The following is a 20,605-nucleotide window of genomic DNA, read 5'->3' as shown; positions in this document are numbered from 1 at the left end:
CCCCGCCCCGCCCAGTCCCACGCTAATAGGAACAGGGAGAGACAGGAGCCCGGATTCGAAGAAAATGGCCAATGAATGCTTGGGCGACTCGCGCTGTGACGGAGGGAGAAATAAAGACGACTGACAGGATGTTTGTCCAACCCAATCCCAGCTCCTGCTCATAGCCTCTCCATAGCCGGCCTATAGTGTGACTCTCCTGCTGCCCGCCGTTCAGCGGAGCTCACGGACCTTCGGAGTGACGGGCGCCTCGTCTAATAGGATGATGAGCGCTAGTTAAGAAGGAGGGTTTCCGCTTCCGGGGCTCTGGGCCGATTTTTCCCTTCCCCTCGCCTCACACTGACAGACTTTCTGTGCAATTAGAATGACGGACCTCGGTTAAGTCGTCCAATGGATGCGAAGTGGGCGGAGTTGCCGTGTGCAGGAGGGTTCCAAGATGGCGGCGGGTGCGTGAGGCGCGATACTCGGCGCGCGATTCCCTCTTGCTGGCGCTCGCCGCCATGAAGGGCAAGGAGCGTTCTCCTGCCAAGGCCAAACGGTCCCGGGGCGGCGAGGACTCCTCTTCGGCGCGGAGCGAGCGGAGCAGCAAGAAGCCGAGCAACGGCGGCGGGAAGTCGGCGAGCGGCGGCTCTGGCGAGGGTGGCGGCGGCAGCAGTCGGCGGAGCCTTCATTTGGAAAAGGCCAGCCGGGCCAGCAGCCGCGAGTATGACTCCGCCACGGTGGGCAGCTCCGGGGGCGGCGGGAGCAGCAGCCGCCACGGCTACAGCAACAGCAGCAGCAGCAGCAAGAACGCGGAGTCGTCCTCGCGGGGCGGCCGCGGCGGCGGCGGCGATTCCCGGGCGCCCCCCTCCGACTCCGGCAGCAGCAGTGAGTACAAGACGCTGAAAATCAGCGAGCTGGGCTCTGCGCTGAGCGACGAGGCGATCGAGGACGGGCTCTTCCACGAGTTCAAGCGCTTCGGGGATGTAAGTGTCAAAATCAGCCGCCTGCCGCCCGGCACCGGCGCTGGCGACGAGCGGGTGGCCTTCGTCAATTTCCGGCGCCCCGAGGACGCCCGGGCTGCCAAGCATGCTCGCGGCCGCCTGGTTCTCTACGACCGGCCGCTGAAGATCGAGGCTGTCTACGTCGGGAGCAGCAGCGGAGGGGGGAGCGGCCGGCGTCGCGCCAGCCGATCTCCTGCCCTTTTGGACAAGGAATCTCCCTACGGAGCCGCAGCGGTGGGTGTAGCAGGTGCGGCACCTGCAGCCATCAGGCACCCCTCCACTGGGGCTACTCAGAGGGCGCTTTCTCCTGCTGGTGGAGGAGCTGGCTTGGGATACAGAGACTTCAGGCTGCAGCAGCTTGCCCTGGGCCGCCTTCCTCCGCCACCGCCACCTCTGCCTAGGGAGTTGGAAAGAGAACGAGATTATGGGGGCTTCTATGACCGCGTGAGGCCCGCTTACAGTCTGGATCGAGTTGCCGGGGTGGCGGCAGCTGCATTTCGTGGGGTTGGTGGCACTGGAACAGCCAGTGAGGAAGAGATTAGCCCCGAAGATGACCAGAGAGCCAATCGTACCCTATTCCTCGGCAATCTGGACATATCGGTGACTGAATCGGATCTACGCCGAGGTTTTGACCGCTTTGGGGTAATCACTGAGGTGGACATCAAGAGGCCATCCCGAGGTCAAACTAGTACCTATGGATTTCTCAAGTTTGAAAACTTGGACATGGCCCACCGGGCTAAACTTGCTATGTCCGGTAAAGTGTTGCTGCGTAACCCTATCAAAATTGGCTATGGTAAGGCCACCCCAACCACACGACTTTGGGTGGGTGGTCTGGGGCCTTGGGTACCATTGGCTGCTCTTGCCAGGGAGTTTGACCGTTTTGGCACTATTCGCACCATTGACTATCGTAAAGGTGACTCATGGGCTTACATCCAGTATGAGAGCTTGGATGCTGCACAAGCTGCTTGTAGCCACATGCGTGGTTTTCCTTTGGGTGGGCCAGACCGCCGTCTCCGCGTGGACTTTGCTGACACTGAGCATCGTTATCAGCAACCTTATTTGCAGACATTGCCACTTCCACCCCCTCCTCACTATGATCTGGTAGCAGAGACATCTGCCTTTGGGGCACATCGTGGAGCCCCATCAGATCCACTCCGAGGTGCTCGGGATAGGACTCCACCCCTAGTGTATGGCGATCGTGACAGAGATCTCTATCCTGAGACAGAGTGGGTGCCTCCCCCACCTCCAGTTCGGGACAGGGGGAGCAGAGCAACTGTTTATGATACACTAGAAAGTTTGGAACGCCGACGAGATGGTTGGTCTCTAGAAAGAACTCGTGGGGAAAGGGAGTTAGTCATAAGCAGTAGGGATCTACCCAGGAAGCGAAGGCTAGTGGAAGATGGGCGGCATTTGGACCGTTCGCCGGACAGTGAACGATCATCTTCATCTCGCAAGCGTCACTGTCCTGCTGCAGCCTCTCCACAAGATCGCAGTCCTGAGCCAAGTCTGGGCAGAGACCGCTATAGTAGCGATGCAGAACGACCAACCTCTCGTTTGCTGTTGCTGGAGCGCCCTTCACCCATCCGAGAGCCACGCAGGGGTAGCTTGGAGCGAAGCCAGAGTGAGAAGCGTGACCGCAAAAGCTCTGAGAGGGAAAGAAAGCATCGCACACTTACCACTGCTACCACCCAAGAATGCAAGAGTCCAGCTAAAAAGGATGAACATGCATCCGAAGGCAGCAGTGGTGGAGGATCTCGGCTGAAACCTCCACCTCAAAAGCAACAGCAGCAGGATGGAACCTCAAAGTCTGGGTCATCCCCCAAACTGTGCCTGGCCTGGCAAGGAATGCTTCTATTGAAGAACAGCAACTTTCCGTCTAACATGCACCTACTTCAAGGGGATCTGAGTGTGGCCAGCAGTCTCCTGGTGGAAGGAGCAACTGGTGGCAAAGTGGCCCAGCTAAAGATCACACAGCGCCTCCGTTTGGACCAGCCCAAGCTGGATGAAGTTACCCGTCGTATCAAAGTGGCAGGGCCCAATGGATATGCTATTCTTCTGGCTGTGCCTGGTACCACAGACAACCGTGCCTCATCTGGGGCTGGTGAAGCTAACACCACCTCTACACAGCGGCCGCTCAGAAACCTGGTGTCCTATCTTAAACAAAAACAGGCAGCTGGGGTGATAAGCCTCCCAGTAGGGGGCAATAAAGACAAAGAAAACAGCGGGGTCTTGCATGCTTTCCCACCCTGTGATTTTTCTCAGCAGTTCCTGGATTCTACAGCCAAGGCCCTGGCTAAATCAGAGGATGACTATTTGGTCATGATCATTGTCCGTGGTGCATCTTAAAGCCCTAATACTTTCTATGCTCTCTCCTGCTGCTTCACACAGCCCCCCTCCCCTCTGTTCCAGTGTCTGCCAGGTGCTATGCGATAAGCCTTAGCCACTTCCCCAAGTATAATTTTTAATTAGATATGTAGTTAATCTTACCTCCCCTCAGTTTTCTATAAACTCTCTAGAAGGCAGACTTGTTAGCTGTTCTTTAGTATGGCTAGGCTACCATGACTGTCTTGCTGATGTGCAGGTAGCAGGAATGGAAGGTCTGCTTCAACTAAAATATGAATCCCAGAACAAGCATATTTCTTTCTCCCTTCCCACCTTTTTAAAAAAATACCCTTTAACTTCTTGTCCTCTTTCATTTCATAACTTTAAAGTAGACATAAAAACTTCCCTACATTTACAAATCTAAATGGCCAGATTTAAAGCATTTGTGGCTCATACAGAATCACATGCCTAAAGCAAATGCCCATTGTGAGCCCTATGGTTAAGTGAAGGCCTTGGGCTTGTAGCCTTGAAATCAAAATAATCCCTCCATCAAGAACCTGAAAATAACATCTGAGTTTGAATTGATTCAGGATTGACTTCCCCAAGGCAGATGATACTTTATCTTTTGTGGTACACTAGGCTTCTTTCACTGGGTTTTAGTTTTGTTGCCAAGTTCATAGAAGTGCATGCCCACAAAGAATGTGTACACAGGTGTACTTTTGAATCTCTTATTCATTTTGGGTTGTAGTTGTGATACATGATAAAGAACCAAGAGCATTGCTATAATCCATGAACATCTTGCGCTTCAGTATGTAAGAAGCAGGTGCTTTTAAGACAACTGTGATTACTTGCATTTTTGTTATTGCCCTTTGCTAATTGTGGTAGGGACAGTGAATTCCAAAATGTAACTTGGAAATATAATTTTCTGAGATGGCACTTAACTTTTGTAAAAAGTTCTGCCACATAACCATTTCAATATCATTTTATAGCCATGAAAATAGAAGTGAATGCTACCTGGTAGTTACTTTCAGGTAAAAAATGGGCATTATGCAAGGTTTTATAGTCTGGATTGCACTGTTTTAATCTTGACATTTTTGCAGTCTTTTATTTCCAAGTGTTGGGGAAGCAGTTCAGTTTATTCAAAGAACATAATTTGTTTTTTGGGAAATGAGGTTTTTTAAACTCCATAGAAACATCCTGATATAGATAGGGGGGGAAGTAGTTCAGACATGTGGCTTCATTTTTCTAATCTTTTCATTCAAACATTTTATTAACCCTCTAAGGCATTGTACCAGCCTCTGAGTAATGAAGAGTGCTGTTTTCCACTTGGTGTAAAATGGTTTTGCCCAGGTATAAAGATTTACATTATTTGAAATGTGGCTTGGTGAAAGCAACACGTTGCTCATTGTAAGCTTAAATTGAGAAGCATGTTAAAGTCACTTTTTAGATTTCTGAAATCAGTCAATCCTTTCACTTTTTCAGAAAAACAGCTTTAGCACCCTAAAACCCATTGATGAGTAATTGCAAGTTTCAAATAACCACCAGCACACACTGAAAATGTCTGCTGTCCTGTAATAAAGGAAGAAAACTTTGAACTGTGGGCTGAAGAGCCCTTCAATGTGCATGCAAAATCTAGCCACTTTCCTTACTATTAATGAGAATTCTGTAGGGAGTTGTTTTCATATATTCTCTGCTTCCAGACGAAGTCTCAGTAAGATAGGCCTATGTTGCCAGTTAGTGCATAACATGACTGTTGCTGAGTTATCCATGTTATTGGACTTGTCAAGCACTGGTGGCATATAGAGTGGATTCTCTTACGGTTTTTGTAACAGAGCTTGATCTCTATGTTAGACTTCTGAGTCATTTATGGAAGGCCACCTATGTAACCCTTCAAAACCTTTATACTTGTGAACAATAGTACCCATTCTCCAATATGCAGTGCTCTTTTGAGAAAAGCCCTACAGAACTTGAATTTGCAAAAAAATTGTATGAATAGTCTTGCTTACAAGCAAGCCACTGACAACTGGTGTCAGAAAAACTCAACACCATGGGGTTTCCTCTTTGAAAATGGAAACAAATTATGTTCATTGCTGCTTATCTTCATGACTTGAAGTATGTTAAGGTTATGTGAAATGGGCAATTTCAATTTCCAAATCCTTACTTAGAATTTTTTTTTATTATTTAGTAAAAAACCTGGTTCATTTGTTAGCTAGAAAAGGAAACCTAGCATTTTAGGAGCCCTTTGTAGGGTATAACAATTGACAAGCAACATTAAATGTCACAGCACTTAGTTAAAACCGCCATAAAATCTAAATACAAGTTTGGGGGGCTGTATTTACTTTTGAGTGTGCATAGCAGAGCAATTATCCTTTTGAGCCATCTGGGTAAGAGTTCAGCACTAGCAAATGTTGCATTTAATGCCACTTTTATACACAACAGATCAGAGTTATTTTCTCTGTATATGGCATTATGGAGCTTCAGTATGAGCGATGCACACTTGATTGGTGCATATATTCACAACTGTTTTCATTCATTACAGTGTATTGCGTTAGAATGGAGAATTATCTTTTTCTGATACATCATTTAATAGCCACTTTTTGTTGCTTAGGGGGAAAAAGTGGCATATTGCCATTAATACTTTTTTTTTTTACATTTGGAAACTTTAAACAGCGGTTTGGCTGTTAGCCAGTGACTGCATGCTTGAAAGTTCAGCATAAAGACTGCTGTTGGCTGGCAACATGGCATAAATTTAAGGCTACCTCATTATTGTGAGATCCACTTCTATGTTCTGTAGAATGGCTTCCTACATGGGCGGTCCAAATGGGAGCAATTGAAGTGGAGGCAAGATTATAGCATTTTTAAAGGAATCTTCAGTGTGGATCACTTCCCTAGGAGTATAATAGGCAAAAGAGATAACTTATTTGGGTGTCTTAAGCAAGCAGCTGGAGCCTGGCCATGATTTAGAGTGAAAAGGTGCATGGAAAAACCTCCTGGAATTAGATGGTTAAATGGAAAAGCTAGAGGTTACCACAAAAGTGTATTCAGGAACTATACTTGGGGGCACTTGATAAAATTTGAATATGAATTAGAAGTGAAGAAATCAATGTAAAAATAAGATGTATAGTAACTTACCCTGGCTTCCATTTAATTTGTGTAGATAAGAATAGATACTCCAGATGTGTCATGGAATGTAAACATTTCCAGTTGTATTTGACCAAACTGCAATACTTTAGAAAAACGGGGGGGGGGGGTGGAATTGTGCAGATGTAATTTGGTGGAATTTGATGTATATCATTGGCTTCCCCTCCCTCCTGCAACTAGTGGGCTTGCTGCTAGTAATATGCAGTAAAGTGAGAAAATACACATACAAACAGAACAGTTAACTTTCTTGTTCTTGTTTGAGTTGCCTTTTTGAAAAAGCGAAATTGTGTGAATTGATTTTCCTCCTGGGTTTTTACCTTTCTTTACCAGTTCAGTTGAATAACTCCAAACTGTATTTTACGTTTTAAAACCCCTGGGCTATTCATTGTGCATCTATATATAGATGTTAATTCATTTCAAAAGTTTTGTGCCAGTGAAGGGTGATTGGTGCTTTCAGACTTTCCCTAGAATATTCAGGAAAAGCCTTGTAGTTCTATAAATTATCTGTTAATGTAGGGAGAGGACAACTCTGTTGTAAACACTTGTACTGAATAACCTCTTCTTTCCTCCTGAAAGCAAGGCTGGTGAACTGCCGAAGACAACAAGGGATTCCAAGCTCTAATGGACCTTTGCGAAGAAAAGCTTTGGCTTGTGTGGAATTTACATGGGCCTCATGGAAGAAAGCTTATCTGTTTAGTATTTGTGCATTTTACTAAAATGGCAGCTTAAAAAAAAGTTGTGTATCTGCTATTGTGATGCCAATGCCCGTGTTTTAAGTGGAAAATTGACCTCTTTGCTTTGTGCTGTGTACACAAGATTTCTGCAAAAGTAAAGGAAAAAAAACCTTTTTATGGCTCACACAGCTTAAACTAGCTGTCACTCAAAACATGCGCTCACAGTCGAGCTAATTTTGTTTCATTCTAAATAAATTGTTTCTTTTGAGGAAAGTGGTTTTTCTGCCTGGAAATGAATTGACAACAAACCTTTGACCCCTTTGTTTGCAGCTGTGGGGGTATTTTGCTGCTGCTGCCACTGCCGCCGCTCCTCCTCCTCCTCGATCTGATAGTTATGGGTCTCAGACAAGAAGCAGGGAGACCTACGCATTGATATTGACCATCCTGTTGTATCAGATCTGAAGAATCTAGTCTGTTGTGTTGCTGTGTCCCATTGTTTACGGTGAATGGGGATCAATGGCTGCTATCTCCTCATCTTTACGAGGAAATGGTGCTGTTGCTGGCATGCAAGAAGCAGGGAAAGCATCTTTAAGTCTCAGAACAGTGTACAAATCTGGGACTTCATTGATTTTGAAGAGCTGGAGTTCCTGAATTTTAAGTTCTTGATTTGTTTTGTTCACCTAACTTGTTTGGCCTTAGTTCTGATTTTAGTTTGAAGAAAGTTTGAAATTGCTTTGCATCTTGCGCATAGAAACCTTTCCACCAAATTGAAAAAAAGAAAAAGTAACTCAAAAAAATTTAAGTGATAGCGCGTTTCCAGACACACTTGAAAGAGCTCCTCCGCATCCAGGGGCTTTTCACCAGAGTTGTGCAGTCCTGGGTGTAGTTCTGAATGGATGAAGAGTTCCTGAGAGCTAGAATGCTGTCATTAAAACCTGTACCATTGGTATTGGTGCTCTTGACCAGTTTTGAAGCAAATTGTCTACACACCTTGGATGTGCATGCAACCTTGATCGTTTCCTAGGTACCACTGCAAACTTGTAGTTTGTAGTACAGATGATGAGAGGAGGAAAAAAGTGGTGACACTTTGAAAAATGTGTCCCTGCATTTGGGGACCTTGAGCTTTGGAAAGCTGTTCCCACTGTGCAGGAGTACAACTCTTTGCTGCAGGAGACTTCGGGGCACGGTTGACGTCACACCACCAGAGGTCAAGAGGAAGCGAACAGTGCTGCACCTGCACCGTGGCTGCAGAAACCGCATATGTTTGCCATTCTGTCTTAGAATTAACTAGTTGCCATTTGACATGCAGATGGAAGACATCTTGAAATACAAGCTTGCTCTGGTTGCCTTGAAATGTTTAACCTATTGTGGATAAAGAACACTAGCACTGTCCTGTATTCACGCAGGATGATTGCTAGGCAGCAGGTGCTTATCAACACACGGATGCAACGATTGTGTTCCACAAATTATGTGTTCCCAAGGCAAACTGCTGTTTAAAACACTTAAACAGGTAAGGGATTTTAAGAGGTCAAACTAAATTGTAATTCTAGGGAGCTGGGTTTACTGCTTTTAGGCTTTTCTCATTATATTATAGCCGCCTAAGTCCTTAGGTAACTGGTATATCTCTTACTAACTCGCTTTTACCCAAAGTGCTATGACTTCCAGGATGGCTGAGTACTAATTCAAACTTGTCATTTAATGTCACTTTTAGTTGATTTCTGATTTCCTTTTTTAAAATCTGCAAATAGTTGAGCGGTCAAGCTATTGGATGGTATCTAACTTAGTAGTACTGAGAATAGACCCATTTAAATCAATGGACTTAACTTAAGTCTGTTGATTTCAGTGAGCCTACCAAGTATGACTAGTTGGATACCACCCATTGTTCCTAATAATAAATGCAGATATTTCTGTTGGGTAAATTAAAGTACTGGCTCAAAGGGCTGCTTCACACATGGCTTTCTATATGGTCCAGGACATCACTTTTCTGTATTAAAATCAATGCAGTCATGTGAAAATGCACACTTGGTGTTGTGTTCATACCTAGAAACCTAAGCAGATGCTCATCATTTGATCATGCCTTTTCCTGCATGGAATATATATAGGAAGGTCATTGAATGTGAAGAGATAGTCATACTTAGATTTTAAGTGATTCAGATATTGTGAGGATACTGAATTCTGGCAAGTGATACAACAGATCTGCTTGAGTAATGATGGAGCATATTAGAACACAGCTTGGTATCAACAGGCACAGTTTAAATTTTTGTCACAACTGTCTTGGGTTTTGGCAAGTAATTTGAATTTCCCCTCAGTTGTCTTTTTAAGTACTGCAAGAAAACAGACCTTGTAAATAAAGAAATGGAAAGAGGTGGTTACACATCCTTTATTGAAATCTGAGTAATTAGGACCGTCATCAGCACAATCCTGTGCATGACTCCTTGGAAGTAAATCCTGTAAAGTTCAGTGGAACTTACTTCCAAGTAAGTGTGTATAGGATTGCAGTCTACTCTGATGGTGCGAATGCCACAGATGATTTAGATGTTCACACTTGAAATGCAGTCTGCTATATTTACAGTATTCCTTTAATGATTTTTCTTAGAGGATCGTTCAGGTGAATTGAGTTGATTCACTTTGAATTAAAACTACACAGTTGTTTGTACTTTCCCTCTTATTGTTTACCCCAGTATCTTTTAATTGCAGTTCATTTGTGATGCTGGGGGATGCTCTAATGGCTGCTCCATAATAGTGAGTTATTTCTTCACAGGATTGGTCAGCCCCTCTGGATTGGTTAGAGGGACATCTTTGTCTGAAAGGTAAACTGTACATTTTTCTTAACATACTGAATTCCTGCTGCTTAAGTTGGCTTGGGCTATGGCATATATGAAAAAATGGATTTACCGTATTTTTTGCTCTATAAGACTCACCTTTTCCCTTCTAAAAAGTAAGGGGAAATGTGTGTGCGTCTTATGGAGCGAATGCAGGCTGCAGTGGCGTAGCGTGGGTGGTCAGCACCCGGGGCAAGGCAAGTAATTTGCGCCCCCTAACCCGTGGATTTGCGCCCCCTAACCCGTGGATTTGCCCTAACCCCAGATGTTGCGCCCGGTGCGGCCGGCCCCCCCTGCACCCCCCACGCTACGCCACTGGGAGGCTGCGCAGCTATCCCAGAAGCCAGAACAGCAAGAGGGATCGCTGCTTTCGCTGCGCAACGATCCCTCTTGCTGTTCTGGCTTCTGGGATTCAGAATATTTTTTTTCTTGTTTTCCTCCTACAAAAACTAGGTGCGTCTTATAGTCTGGTGCGTCTTATAGAGCGAAAAATATGGTAACTCTGTAAGCATACCAAGCAGACAGAAAAGTATCTAAATACTGAACCTGCTTCTTTATAACTATGCATTCTATGGTAAGAATATTTTTGAAGTTCTTTGCTTATCTTGAACTGCACACAGAGTTTGCCATTCAGTATATTAAGAGTGTGATCCAGCAAAAGTGAAGCCTCATTAAGGGGGAGTGAAGAGCATACGTATTTTTTCTCAGAAATCAATGGGACTGAAAAGTGCTTAGCCATTGCTCTTTAGCATTAGTTAATTTTCATAAGAAAACGATTACAAACAGGAAAACATTTTAAAATAATGTACAACCAATTTAAAAAATATAACTGACACAATTGAAAGTGGATTGGTAGATCAGTGTTTAAGGTTCTAAATCTTCAAGCTAAGCATTTCATTATAAAATGTATATAAGATACACCAAAGAAAATATTTCTGCACCTCAGTAAGAGATGGTTTGTAGTTGTATACAAACTCTTACTTCTACATTCTGTCTCTGAATATTCGAGAAATAGCAATTGCTTACACTTCACATTTAGTAGTGTCTGAAGGAGGACTGGGAAAAACACCTATTCTTAATTAAAAGAAGTATCAATTCGATCCCCATAGAATTCACACACCAGTGTATAGTTCTAGATGTTATGTTACCTTTTCACAACAAGGGCTACAAAGAACTTTCTCTGTATTCGTAGGATGGTATCCAACTCTGAGTTGACTCCAAATCAATGGACTTGGGTATAACTTAGTTGGATACCTCCTATTGCTGTTTTGTTAGGCTGTAAAGGAAAATTGATTGGTTGAAAGCTATTGTCAGTGGAAGCTTATATAAAGTGTCCCATCTAATACAAATTGTAAGTTTAGCAATTGGTAAAATGTAGAGGTATGGACATAAGTTAGTGTCTCGAGTTATTCTGGTTCAGGTAATTTGTTAAAACTAAGACGATAAAAAGTATAAAATCTTTACTGAAGTCAATATATTTTGGCAGTTGCTAATAGTAGAAAGTAGGCTGTGATCTGTGAGTGGTCATAGACCACTGATTATTTTCTGGCAAATCTCCTTGTACCTACTGCTTTCTGGGGTTATTGGAAAGAAAGCTTGGGGGGGTGTAGACCTTGGTCAGCCAGCAGGGCACTTGTTGCACAGGTTAGTTATGCCCTAATTTAAAGCTACTCTTAAGTATGTACTTTTGCTTTGAAAATTTAAAAGAAATTGGTGGTCCATGGGGATCCATGGTTAGACCAAACTTCGCTAACTTTGTGACCTCCAGCTATTTTGGACTGATAGACATTTCAGTCCAAAAATTTGGCATGCACCAGGTTGGTGAAGACTAGATTAGATCCAACATGTAAGAAAGACTAACATTGTTCTTCCCATAGCTTTAGAGCCTTGTGCTCTATAAAGCGTCTTCTCCAACCTTTCCCCCCCCCCCCCAGATGTTATTGGATTACTGATTTCCATATCCTTGACAGTTGCCCAACTGATGGGACGATGGAAGTTGTTGGACTACAACATTTAGGAACAAGGTTGGGGAAGGCTGCTTTAGAACATTGGATCATGAGAAATCGGTTACAATTAGCACTAGTTACAGATAGGTAGCCGTGTTGGTCTGCCATAGTCAAAACAAAAAAATTCCTTCCAGTAGCACCTTAAAGACCAACTAAGTTAGTTCTTGATATGAACTTTCGTGTGCATGCACACTTCTTCAGATACAGTGTGTATCTGAAGAAGTGTGCATGCACACGAAAGCTCATACCAAGAACTAACTTAGTTGGTCTTTAAGGTGCTACTGGAAGGAATTTTTTTGAAATTAGCACTAGATCAGGGATGGAAAACTGTAGCCCTCTAGCTGTTGTTGGGTTTTAGCCAGTGGTGAGGGATTGTGGAAGTTGTCCAGCTGCGCAGGTTCCACATCTGCATTACATAGTGTCAGTACTGCATTTGAACCCGAGAAGATTGTGTGAGCTTTATGGATCCCATTTTGGACATCCTAACAATGTGAGGACTTTGCCTTCTGATGCTTCCAGATCTGGGGTTTTGAATCAGAAGAGAGTGATCCAACTAACGGATCTTTAGAGGTAGAGGAGAATGAGTGCATAAGGTATGCCAGGTTTCATACTTGAAGAGTATATCAAACAAGCAGGTAGTACTAACAAGGTGGCCTTAAAAGTGCTTATCCAAATAATGGAGGGTCTTTTGGTAAGAAATCAACCTTGTGTGTGAAATTACTTATATCTTGGCAACTTAATGTCAGGGGTGTCTACAGTTATAGGCTGCATCCATTTACAGCTTTTATTGGGCATGTGGCCCTCCAGGCCTCTCTAACTAGCACTCGGGACTCTCTCCAGGCCACACTCCCTCCTGAGCCACCAGTCCTGTTTGCATTCTCATTTGAGTACTTTTGCCTGGCTGGAATGTTTTTGATCATGCTCCTTGCTTCTCTGGCTGGAACGTAGTAAGGGATATGTGGATGTGAAGAAATTGGCTTAGTATACAAAGGTAAAAAGTGCACATGCATTGCTTTGCCTGCTTTTTCCCTCTGGGCGTCCCCAACAGTGGCACATGGCTTCTGGAAAGTTGTCTAGAAGGGAATGTGGACCTTGGGCGGAAAAAAGGTTCCCCACCTCTGGATAATATTCAGGCTTTTGTTGCACATACAGTGGTATCTCGGGTTAAGAACTTAATTCGTTCCGGAGGTCCGTTCTTAACCTGAAATTGTTCTTAACCTGAAGCACCACTTTAGCTAGTGGGGCCTCCTGCTGCTGCTGCGCTGCCGCTGCACGATTTCTGTTCTCATCCTGAAGCAAAGTTCTTAACCTGAGGTACTATTTCTGGGTTAGTGGAGTCTGTAACCTGAAGCGTATGTAACCCGAGGTACCACTGTAATGCATCCACACTGCAGTCTTCTTTGGGGCAACGCTTAGATGTATTCAGAGCTTTGTGTGTGCTGTAATCCTGCACAGAGGCAGATTTTAAATATTCTGCCCAGAAGGCAGCATTCTGAGGCACTCTGCTTTCATGGTTTAAATTGGGAGTGAAGATGTGTACAGACATGCCTACTACATCTTAAGTAGAGGAGTGGGGACATGTGAATAGGATTCCCACTGGTTAGAAGGGTAGGGTTTTGATGCCCTGTGTAGATTCTTGTTCCTCATTAATAATGGAACCAAAATAAATTATGCAAGATAAGCAAGTATATGTAAGCATGAATAATTTATAATTAGCTAAATTTAGATTTTCTGAGTACAGAATTTTGATTTTGGTGCACACAGCCCTCCATTTACAACCAGTCAGAATTTAATCTCTGGCACCTTCGTCTGTGGCACCTGAGCTTCTGAGAAAATGTAAATGCAAGAAAATGCCATATTTGTTTTCCTACATTAACTTGCTGTGTTTTTCTGATCACTTGGACCTCTTTCACTGCTTAGGTCAGGATGCAAAAGACAAGAAGCTCAGATGTGCACACCAAGCTGTCTTGCATAGCTTGCATATCAATTTCTGCTTTCAATCCAGCCTTGCGTGCTGGAGGTAGATTTTTAGTCTGCTTCGTGTGTGTTTCTGATATTGGGACTGCAAATCTAATTGGAACAGTTTAAAAAATGAACCAGTGTAAAATGAAAGGCTACTGCAGGTTAGATTCTGGTTGCAGTTGAGCTGTTTTATCCAGTGGCCACCAGTCAGTGATATATTGAATATTAGCGATATAGTGCATTTCTCTTACTTCCTATTCTGGGCACCAAGGATTGGGGGATCTGAGAACCATCTCAGTTGTTTACTGAATACAGAATGGATTTGGGAGCGTTCTGCTTTTTCATATTCAGTACTCTAGGAAAAGAGAAATAATTATTCTGTTATATCAGCCTAGTTGATGGTAAGGGAGAAGAGGTATCATGAAGGTCAAGGATTTCTGTAGCCCAGGGGTAGGGAACCTGGTGCCCTCCAGATGTTACTGGAAAACAACTCATCATCCCTGAACATTGCCTGTGCTGGCTACCAGTGATGGAGTCCAAAGATAGATCCCCCACCCCTCCTCCAGCTCCTTCATACCCTAATTCTATTCTAAATACCTCACCTTGACATCTTTCTAGTTGATAATACTGTAGTCTTGCTGAGTCTGAGAATTTTTGCTCTGGGGAGTGAATGACTGGGGGTGGGAGAGGAATTAGCAGTCAATTGCTATTTTAATGGGAAGTGGAAGAGAGCAAAGTGTGTAGAAAAGCACTTTAAGGGCATGGTGATGCTCTGGTCATTTGCTTCTGCTGTGTTAACACAGGACCAGTAGTGAGCAAAACAACAGACCGTAATTTGTTTATTACCAAATCTGGCTGTGTAAAGAACAGTGTTTCTTCTGATGGAGCCAACCAGGCATTGGGGCAGTGAGGTGGAGCATAGGACAAGTGTCTTTAAAAATTCCTTAGTCTTTTTAAAAAAAAATGTGCTAAACGGTTGTGACATAGAATTACGTTCATGGAATTAGAGGTCTTGGTACTTTAGGTTATTTTGGAAATTTCCCAAATATTGGTTCAGTAAATGCTGATGCACATATTTCAAGGAAGATCTGGGACTCTTGGAGCCCTTGATCATTTTGGATCTTCTCTAGTTGCTTGGACTGCTGCGTGTAGTAGGACACAATAGGAAACATACTTATACTAGTATAAAAATGGATACTCTGGCTATAGATTGTGAGAGAACTTTATTGTCATTCAACTTTTGGAGGCATAAATGCCCCCCTTTCTACATGGTGGGCAGGCAAGTTAGTCTGGTTGTTCCTAGAAAGCTTCAGGAGTTAGGATATACTCCTAGGGTTCTGAAATCTTACTGTTAGTCTCATGGTTGCATATAATAAATGGGTGACCTAGGACTGCAACCCAGGCATTAATGAGTAACAATGCCCACCAGTTACCCTGTGTTTGATGTGACTGGTTTATGGAAGACCTGAATGACTGGGAAGGGAGACTATTGCTGCAATAAAAGCATCAAAGGGATCACTGATGCTTTCTGTAGTGTGTGATTTGGCCGAAAATTCCAGTTAGCAAATAGATGTGTGAATCTGAGCTTTGCCTACCCAGGAACTATGCATTTCTACACACACTTGCTGTTATTGTGTTTTCAGTTTGCATTGTGTACACAATTGAGAATGCGCAATATTTGAGGTTCAGTATGCACTGCATCCTCTCAGATATATGGGATGACAATTAAAGTCATTTCTGTCCTGGCTGACAAGGCATTGAAAAGTGGGGTCCTGTGTTTGGAAGTTAATGTTTCAAGGATGTCTTGAGTAATGAGCAGATGCTCATTGCTTTCCTAGACCATTTCCTGTAAAGTTCTTTCAGATGGAGAAAGATGGTGTTTGGAGCAGCATAACAGCACCAAGCTGTTTCTTCTTTTCATCCAAATCAGATACTTCAGTCTTGATACTTACTCTGTTTGGAGACTACTGACTGTAGTGGAGTAATTAATCAGACATGGCCAAAATAAACATGGTTGGCACCAAACATTCAGTGATAATGCCTGCTTGTGGAATGGAAATGGACTTCTGGTTTATCTTCTTCCCTGCAGATCCCAACAATCTAGTTTCTTTGTCCTCTCTCCAGTGCCCTGCATTCCCCCTCAATGATATCTGATTTGGGGTGTGTGCAAAGGGCTTCAGGGGAATGTGTAAGTGGACACTCACATTGGATCTCACCCTGTATTACTCAGGATGGACCATGATTTAGAGTGGGGATAAATTGCGATGTAGGTAACTAGTGCAATTATTCTGTGACGAAAGAGCAATAAAATGTCAGGAGATTTAGTGTAAGTACAGAGGCAATATACAGGGGAAAGTCATTGTGTTAGTGCAAGGAATCCTGTCTGTGCAACCGAATTTCCTCTCTTCTCCCTGTCTGTTCCTCCACCCTCAAATCTCTTCTGGGGGGGTTCCCCCAACCCTCCAGAGCAGATTTGGAGATGATGTGCCAGAAGAGGAGAAGGAGAGCAATTTTTCTTGTGCACAGAGAAGTCCTTGGACAAATGGGATGACTTCATTGGATACAAACCATGGATATATACTTGCAGTAAGGTAGAAATTTTGTTCTCCATTGAACTATATGTGACTACCTATTGACAATACGGTAGGATCTTTAGTGACTAAGTCACAGAAATTATCAACTCAGTTTAAAAAAGGTGGGGAATTCAGTTTGGGGAAAGAGACTGAAAATAAAACAGACATTGCAATACATTTATGGTACAGATATATTTAGGATATTGATTCAGTGGTTCAGAAGGATATGAATTCTTCCAGAGTCTTTTTTTAAACTGTTTAAATTAGTAGCCGATACATGTTAACTAAAAGTATCCCTATGCCTGTCCTGAATCTACTTCTAGTCAACTTTGTTGGGTGATGTCAATTTCTAGTAGTGAGAGAGAAGAAAAACAATTCACAATTTCTACTTCTCTACAGTATTCACAAATTTTTAGAAATAACAATGATTTATTTTAAATAATTTTTATAAACTGTCAACTTAAAAAATATCAAAGTGATATAAAATGAAGTCATTTAAACATAACATTAAAGATAAGGAACAAAGTCCAACACTGAATCGAATTAAACCAAATTAAGTAATTCCATTTACTTCCCTCCTCCCCACTTTATAAGCTATAAGGCCACAAATGTTTTACAATTTCTTCCCAAGGTATGGTTACCAGATTTTTTTCAATGAATCCAGGGACCCCCCCCCTTTTTTTTTTTTTTTTTTTTGAAGCTGAGTAGCAACAGGGAGTCAGTAGTGGGGATGGTGAGGCAAAAGACCCTGGGCCCAAGCACACATGCATATTGTATAAAGGTGCAAAGTCCTTCTTTTGCACCCTGTGAAACATAAATGTGCAGAGTTTTTAAAAAACTGGGCAACGGCGCGCCGCCCACCCATAACTCCCAAACCTTCCCCGATCTCCTGACCCCTTCCCCCTTTGTTTTGAGAGATCGGGGGAGGCTCAGGAGTCACGGGCAGGCGGCCTTTGCCCAGGAGGAATGCACAAGGTGTGTGGTTTCTCTGCTACACAAGGTGCAAAGCCCTTCTTTCACACCCTGTGAAACATAAATGCACAGGAGGGCAACGGCCGCCTGTCCGCAACTCCCAAGCCTCCCCCGATCTGTCAAAACAAAGGGGGAAGGGGGCAGGAGAACTGTACCGCTGGACACCCCCAGTTCCCCTTTGGCAGTGGCAGCTAGCAGCTCCTGAAGCTAGCCAGAGCCAACTGCACTACCAGGCTGCTGAGATCCGGGCTGCTGAGGCTGGATCCGGGCTGCTGAGGCTGCCGCTGCCACATTTCCCGGGGACAGATTTGCAAATCTTGGGGACATTCCGGGGACGGGGTTTGTCCAGGTACAGATTTGCATATCCAGGGACTGTCCCTGGGACCCGGGGACATTTGGGTAACCCTATGACCTAAGAGAGATGCATCATCCCATTACATTATTACAGTTCCTTCTCTGTTCCTTTCTATCTAACAATACATGTTTTCTAGATAAGTTGCCTGAACTGTACGTGAAGTTCTAAAAGTTTCTGTGCCATGTGTCTGTGTAATGGCATGTCTGGACCATAAAGTTTTATTTTCATTACCGTATTTTTCGCCCTATAGGACGCACCGTCCCATAAGGCGCACCTAGTTTTTTGGGGAGGAAATAAAGGGGGAAAATTTATTGCCCCCCCCAGGCATGGGGCTGTGGCGGGGGACACCTGAGCTTCCCCCGACCCCAGCCCCCAGAACAGGCAACTCTCCGCAAGCCGTGGGAGCCCAGTGCAGGGCTCCCACGGCTTACGGAGATCTGCGCGAAGCCTGGAGAGCGAGAGGGGTTGGTGCGCACCGACCCCTCTCGCTCTCCAGGCTTCGGCGAAAGCCTGCATTCGCCCCATAGGACGCACACACATTTCCCCATTTTTGGAGGGGGAAAAGTGCGTCCTATGGGGCGAAAAATACGGTAATTTCTCCAATACTTAACTTGCCCTTTTCAGTGCTATGATACCCTGAACGGAGTTGTTCTATGACCTTAAAACATTTCCTGGAGAGTTATTGTGAATTTAGATCAACATCATCTGAATGTGTAAAGTTAGAGTGTGTGGTACTTAGGTATGTCATTTACACTGAGGGCTCTGCTCAGAAGAAAATACTTGGTGAAGTACAAAGCAGGTTGGTTTGGCTTGTACCACTTCAGAGAATCCCAGCTTGGATTTGGGTCCAAAGCAGAGCCTTACTGCAGAAAATCTAAAGCTTTCCAGTGAACAGGCTGAGGTAATCAAAATCTAGCTCTTTGCCCCCTCTTCACAATTAGACGAAGTTAGCCTCTTCTAAGTAGATAAAGCTTGCCAAATTTCATACAGATAGGTGCAAGGGTTGTTTTGCTAGGCCCCCTTTAAAGTTGTGGGGTGGATTTGAACTGAATTTGGCACTTTTGCCGCTCCTCCCAGTAACTGCCTTGGGGCAATTTGAACTTTGCACCCTTCTGCTTTTTCCTTGACAGAGTGGATGACATTTTCCTGAAGCATGGAAGTATACTGCTTGTCTACAAATATGACATCATAGGCTTCAGGTGCTCAAAAAACAGTTACAGGTGAGAAGGGGATGTGTGCATACTGATGCACCCAATGTCCTTGCTTGCTCTACTCACAACCTTCTTGTGTGAAGTGGAAGGTCTGAATGGGGCTTGGTAAGCACATTCAAACCCCCTTCAGACCCACTTTTTGGGAGGGGAGAGGAGAGTAGGGACATGGGACTGAGGATCTCTATGCATGTCCTTGCACCACCTTTGAATATCTGAAAGGGCACACTCACACATAACAAAGTACACACAGGAAGATTACAGTACTACCCAAACACATATAATGTTTTCTCTCTTTTTTTAAATGCTAAACTTAAATGCATGTACAACTTGGGTCACAGTGGGGGAGTCAGAGGTGAAGGCAATTTACTTCAATATAGGAACACAGGAAGCTGCCTTGCACTGAATTAGGCCATTGGTTTATCTAGCTTAGTACTGATTGGCAGTGGCTGTCCAGTGTTTCTGACTTTAAGGCTCTCTCTGAGCCCTACCCGGAAATGGAACCTGGGACATTTTTCATTAAAGGAGCTGCTCTTCCAGTGAGCTATGGCCCTGCCTAGCAATAATAAATGCCCCACTAATATGAATAATGAGAAAGACACAGTAAGTGAACTGAAAAATAAGAGCACAAGGGATTTGTTGGGGAATTATGGAATGATTTTGAGAATGATTTCTCTGGATATAGGGAATGACTGGTTGGGATTGGAATAAGATTGGATGGGGAACCTGTGGCCCTCCAGATGTTTGACTAATGTGCCTGTCATTCTTGGCAATAGGCCATGCTGGCTGGAGCTAATGGGAGTTGGGGACACAGGAGGGCCAGAGGTCCCCCAACCCTGGTTTAGATAATGTAGAACAAAAAGCAACCACCAAAACTTCACCATAAACTCCTTTGTGATCTTCGGATGAAGGGCTGTATAGAAATTTAATAACTAAGTAAAATAATTACTGTTTCTAAAAGTGAACTGGCAAACAACAATGAAGATTGGTGGAATTGTTCAGATACATAACTCGCAAAAGCACTCATGAGTAAGCCCTAAATGGAAGCTGGAGGTGCCAATCACAAAACTTCACCCTCTTCACGCAGGGTGCTTTCTCTTTCTGGAGAGCTTGGTTGTATTAACACTTAACTGACTGTTTTGGGGTGTCTTGTTTCATTCTCCATCCTGCTGACTCCAGATCATTCAGGAATACATTCAGTGACACCAGTGCTAAGACATATGAATGAAACTTCCGTTTACGTACCAAAAGTTAGTTGCACTTGTAGGATTCCTGTGTGCTTCTTTTCTTACCCCACTGTTATTAAACCAACCTACTTATCTACCACCTCGTTTCACTAAACTTGTCCTCCTTAAGCACTGGATTGGAAGATAACCAATGTAACAGCCAATTTATAAAACAAGATACAGGAGGAGATCCAGGAAATTACGCACCTGTCAGTGTAATGTTGGTCCCTTCTCTACTGTAAATCCACTTTGCCACAATGTCTTCATCAACCTTAACCATTGTTAAAATGAGGCCAGTGAGATTCCCTGTTAAGCAGGGGTTGAAGCAGTTTTGCAAGACCAGAGTTAAAGGGTGTTTGGTTAG

General features: G+C 43.9%; 1 protein-coding gene across 1 annotated transcript; it reads left to right on the top strand.

The window, feature by feature from the left end:
- RBM15 (RNA binding motif protein 15) lies at window positions 1–7,390 on the top strand. Its single transcript, XM_028733836.2, has one exon. It carries the CDS (start codon window positions 498–500, stop codon window positions 3,324–3,326), a length of 2,829 nt encoding a protein of 942 aa, XP_028589669.2. The 5' UTR covers window positions 1–497; the 3' UTR covers window positions 3,327–7,390.
- Window positions 7,391–20,605: the final 13,215 nt, after the last annotated feature.

This window comes from Podarcis muralis, chromosome 5 (assembly GCF_964188315.1).
Source record: "Podarcis muralis chromosome 5, rPodMur119.hap1.1, whole genome shotgun sequence".
In the NCBI taxonomy this organism is placed as follows: Eukaryota; Metazoa; Chordata; class Lepidosauria; order Squamata; family Lacertidae; genus Podarcis; species Podarcis muralis.
The sequence above is the reverse complement of the archived record's forward strand: the minus strand, read 5'-3'. Positions and strand labels throughout refer to the sequence as shown.

Coding starts and splice junctions, on each gene's coding strand:
- RBM15 (XM_028733836.2), top strand. CDS start 498: ATGAAGGGCAAGGAGCGTTCTCCTGCCAAGGCCAAACGGTCCCGGGGC.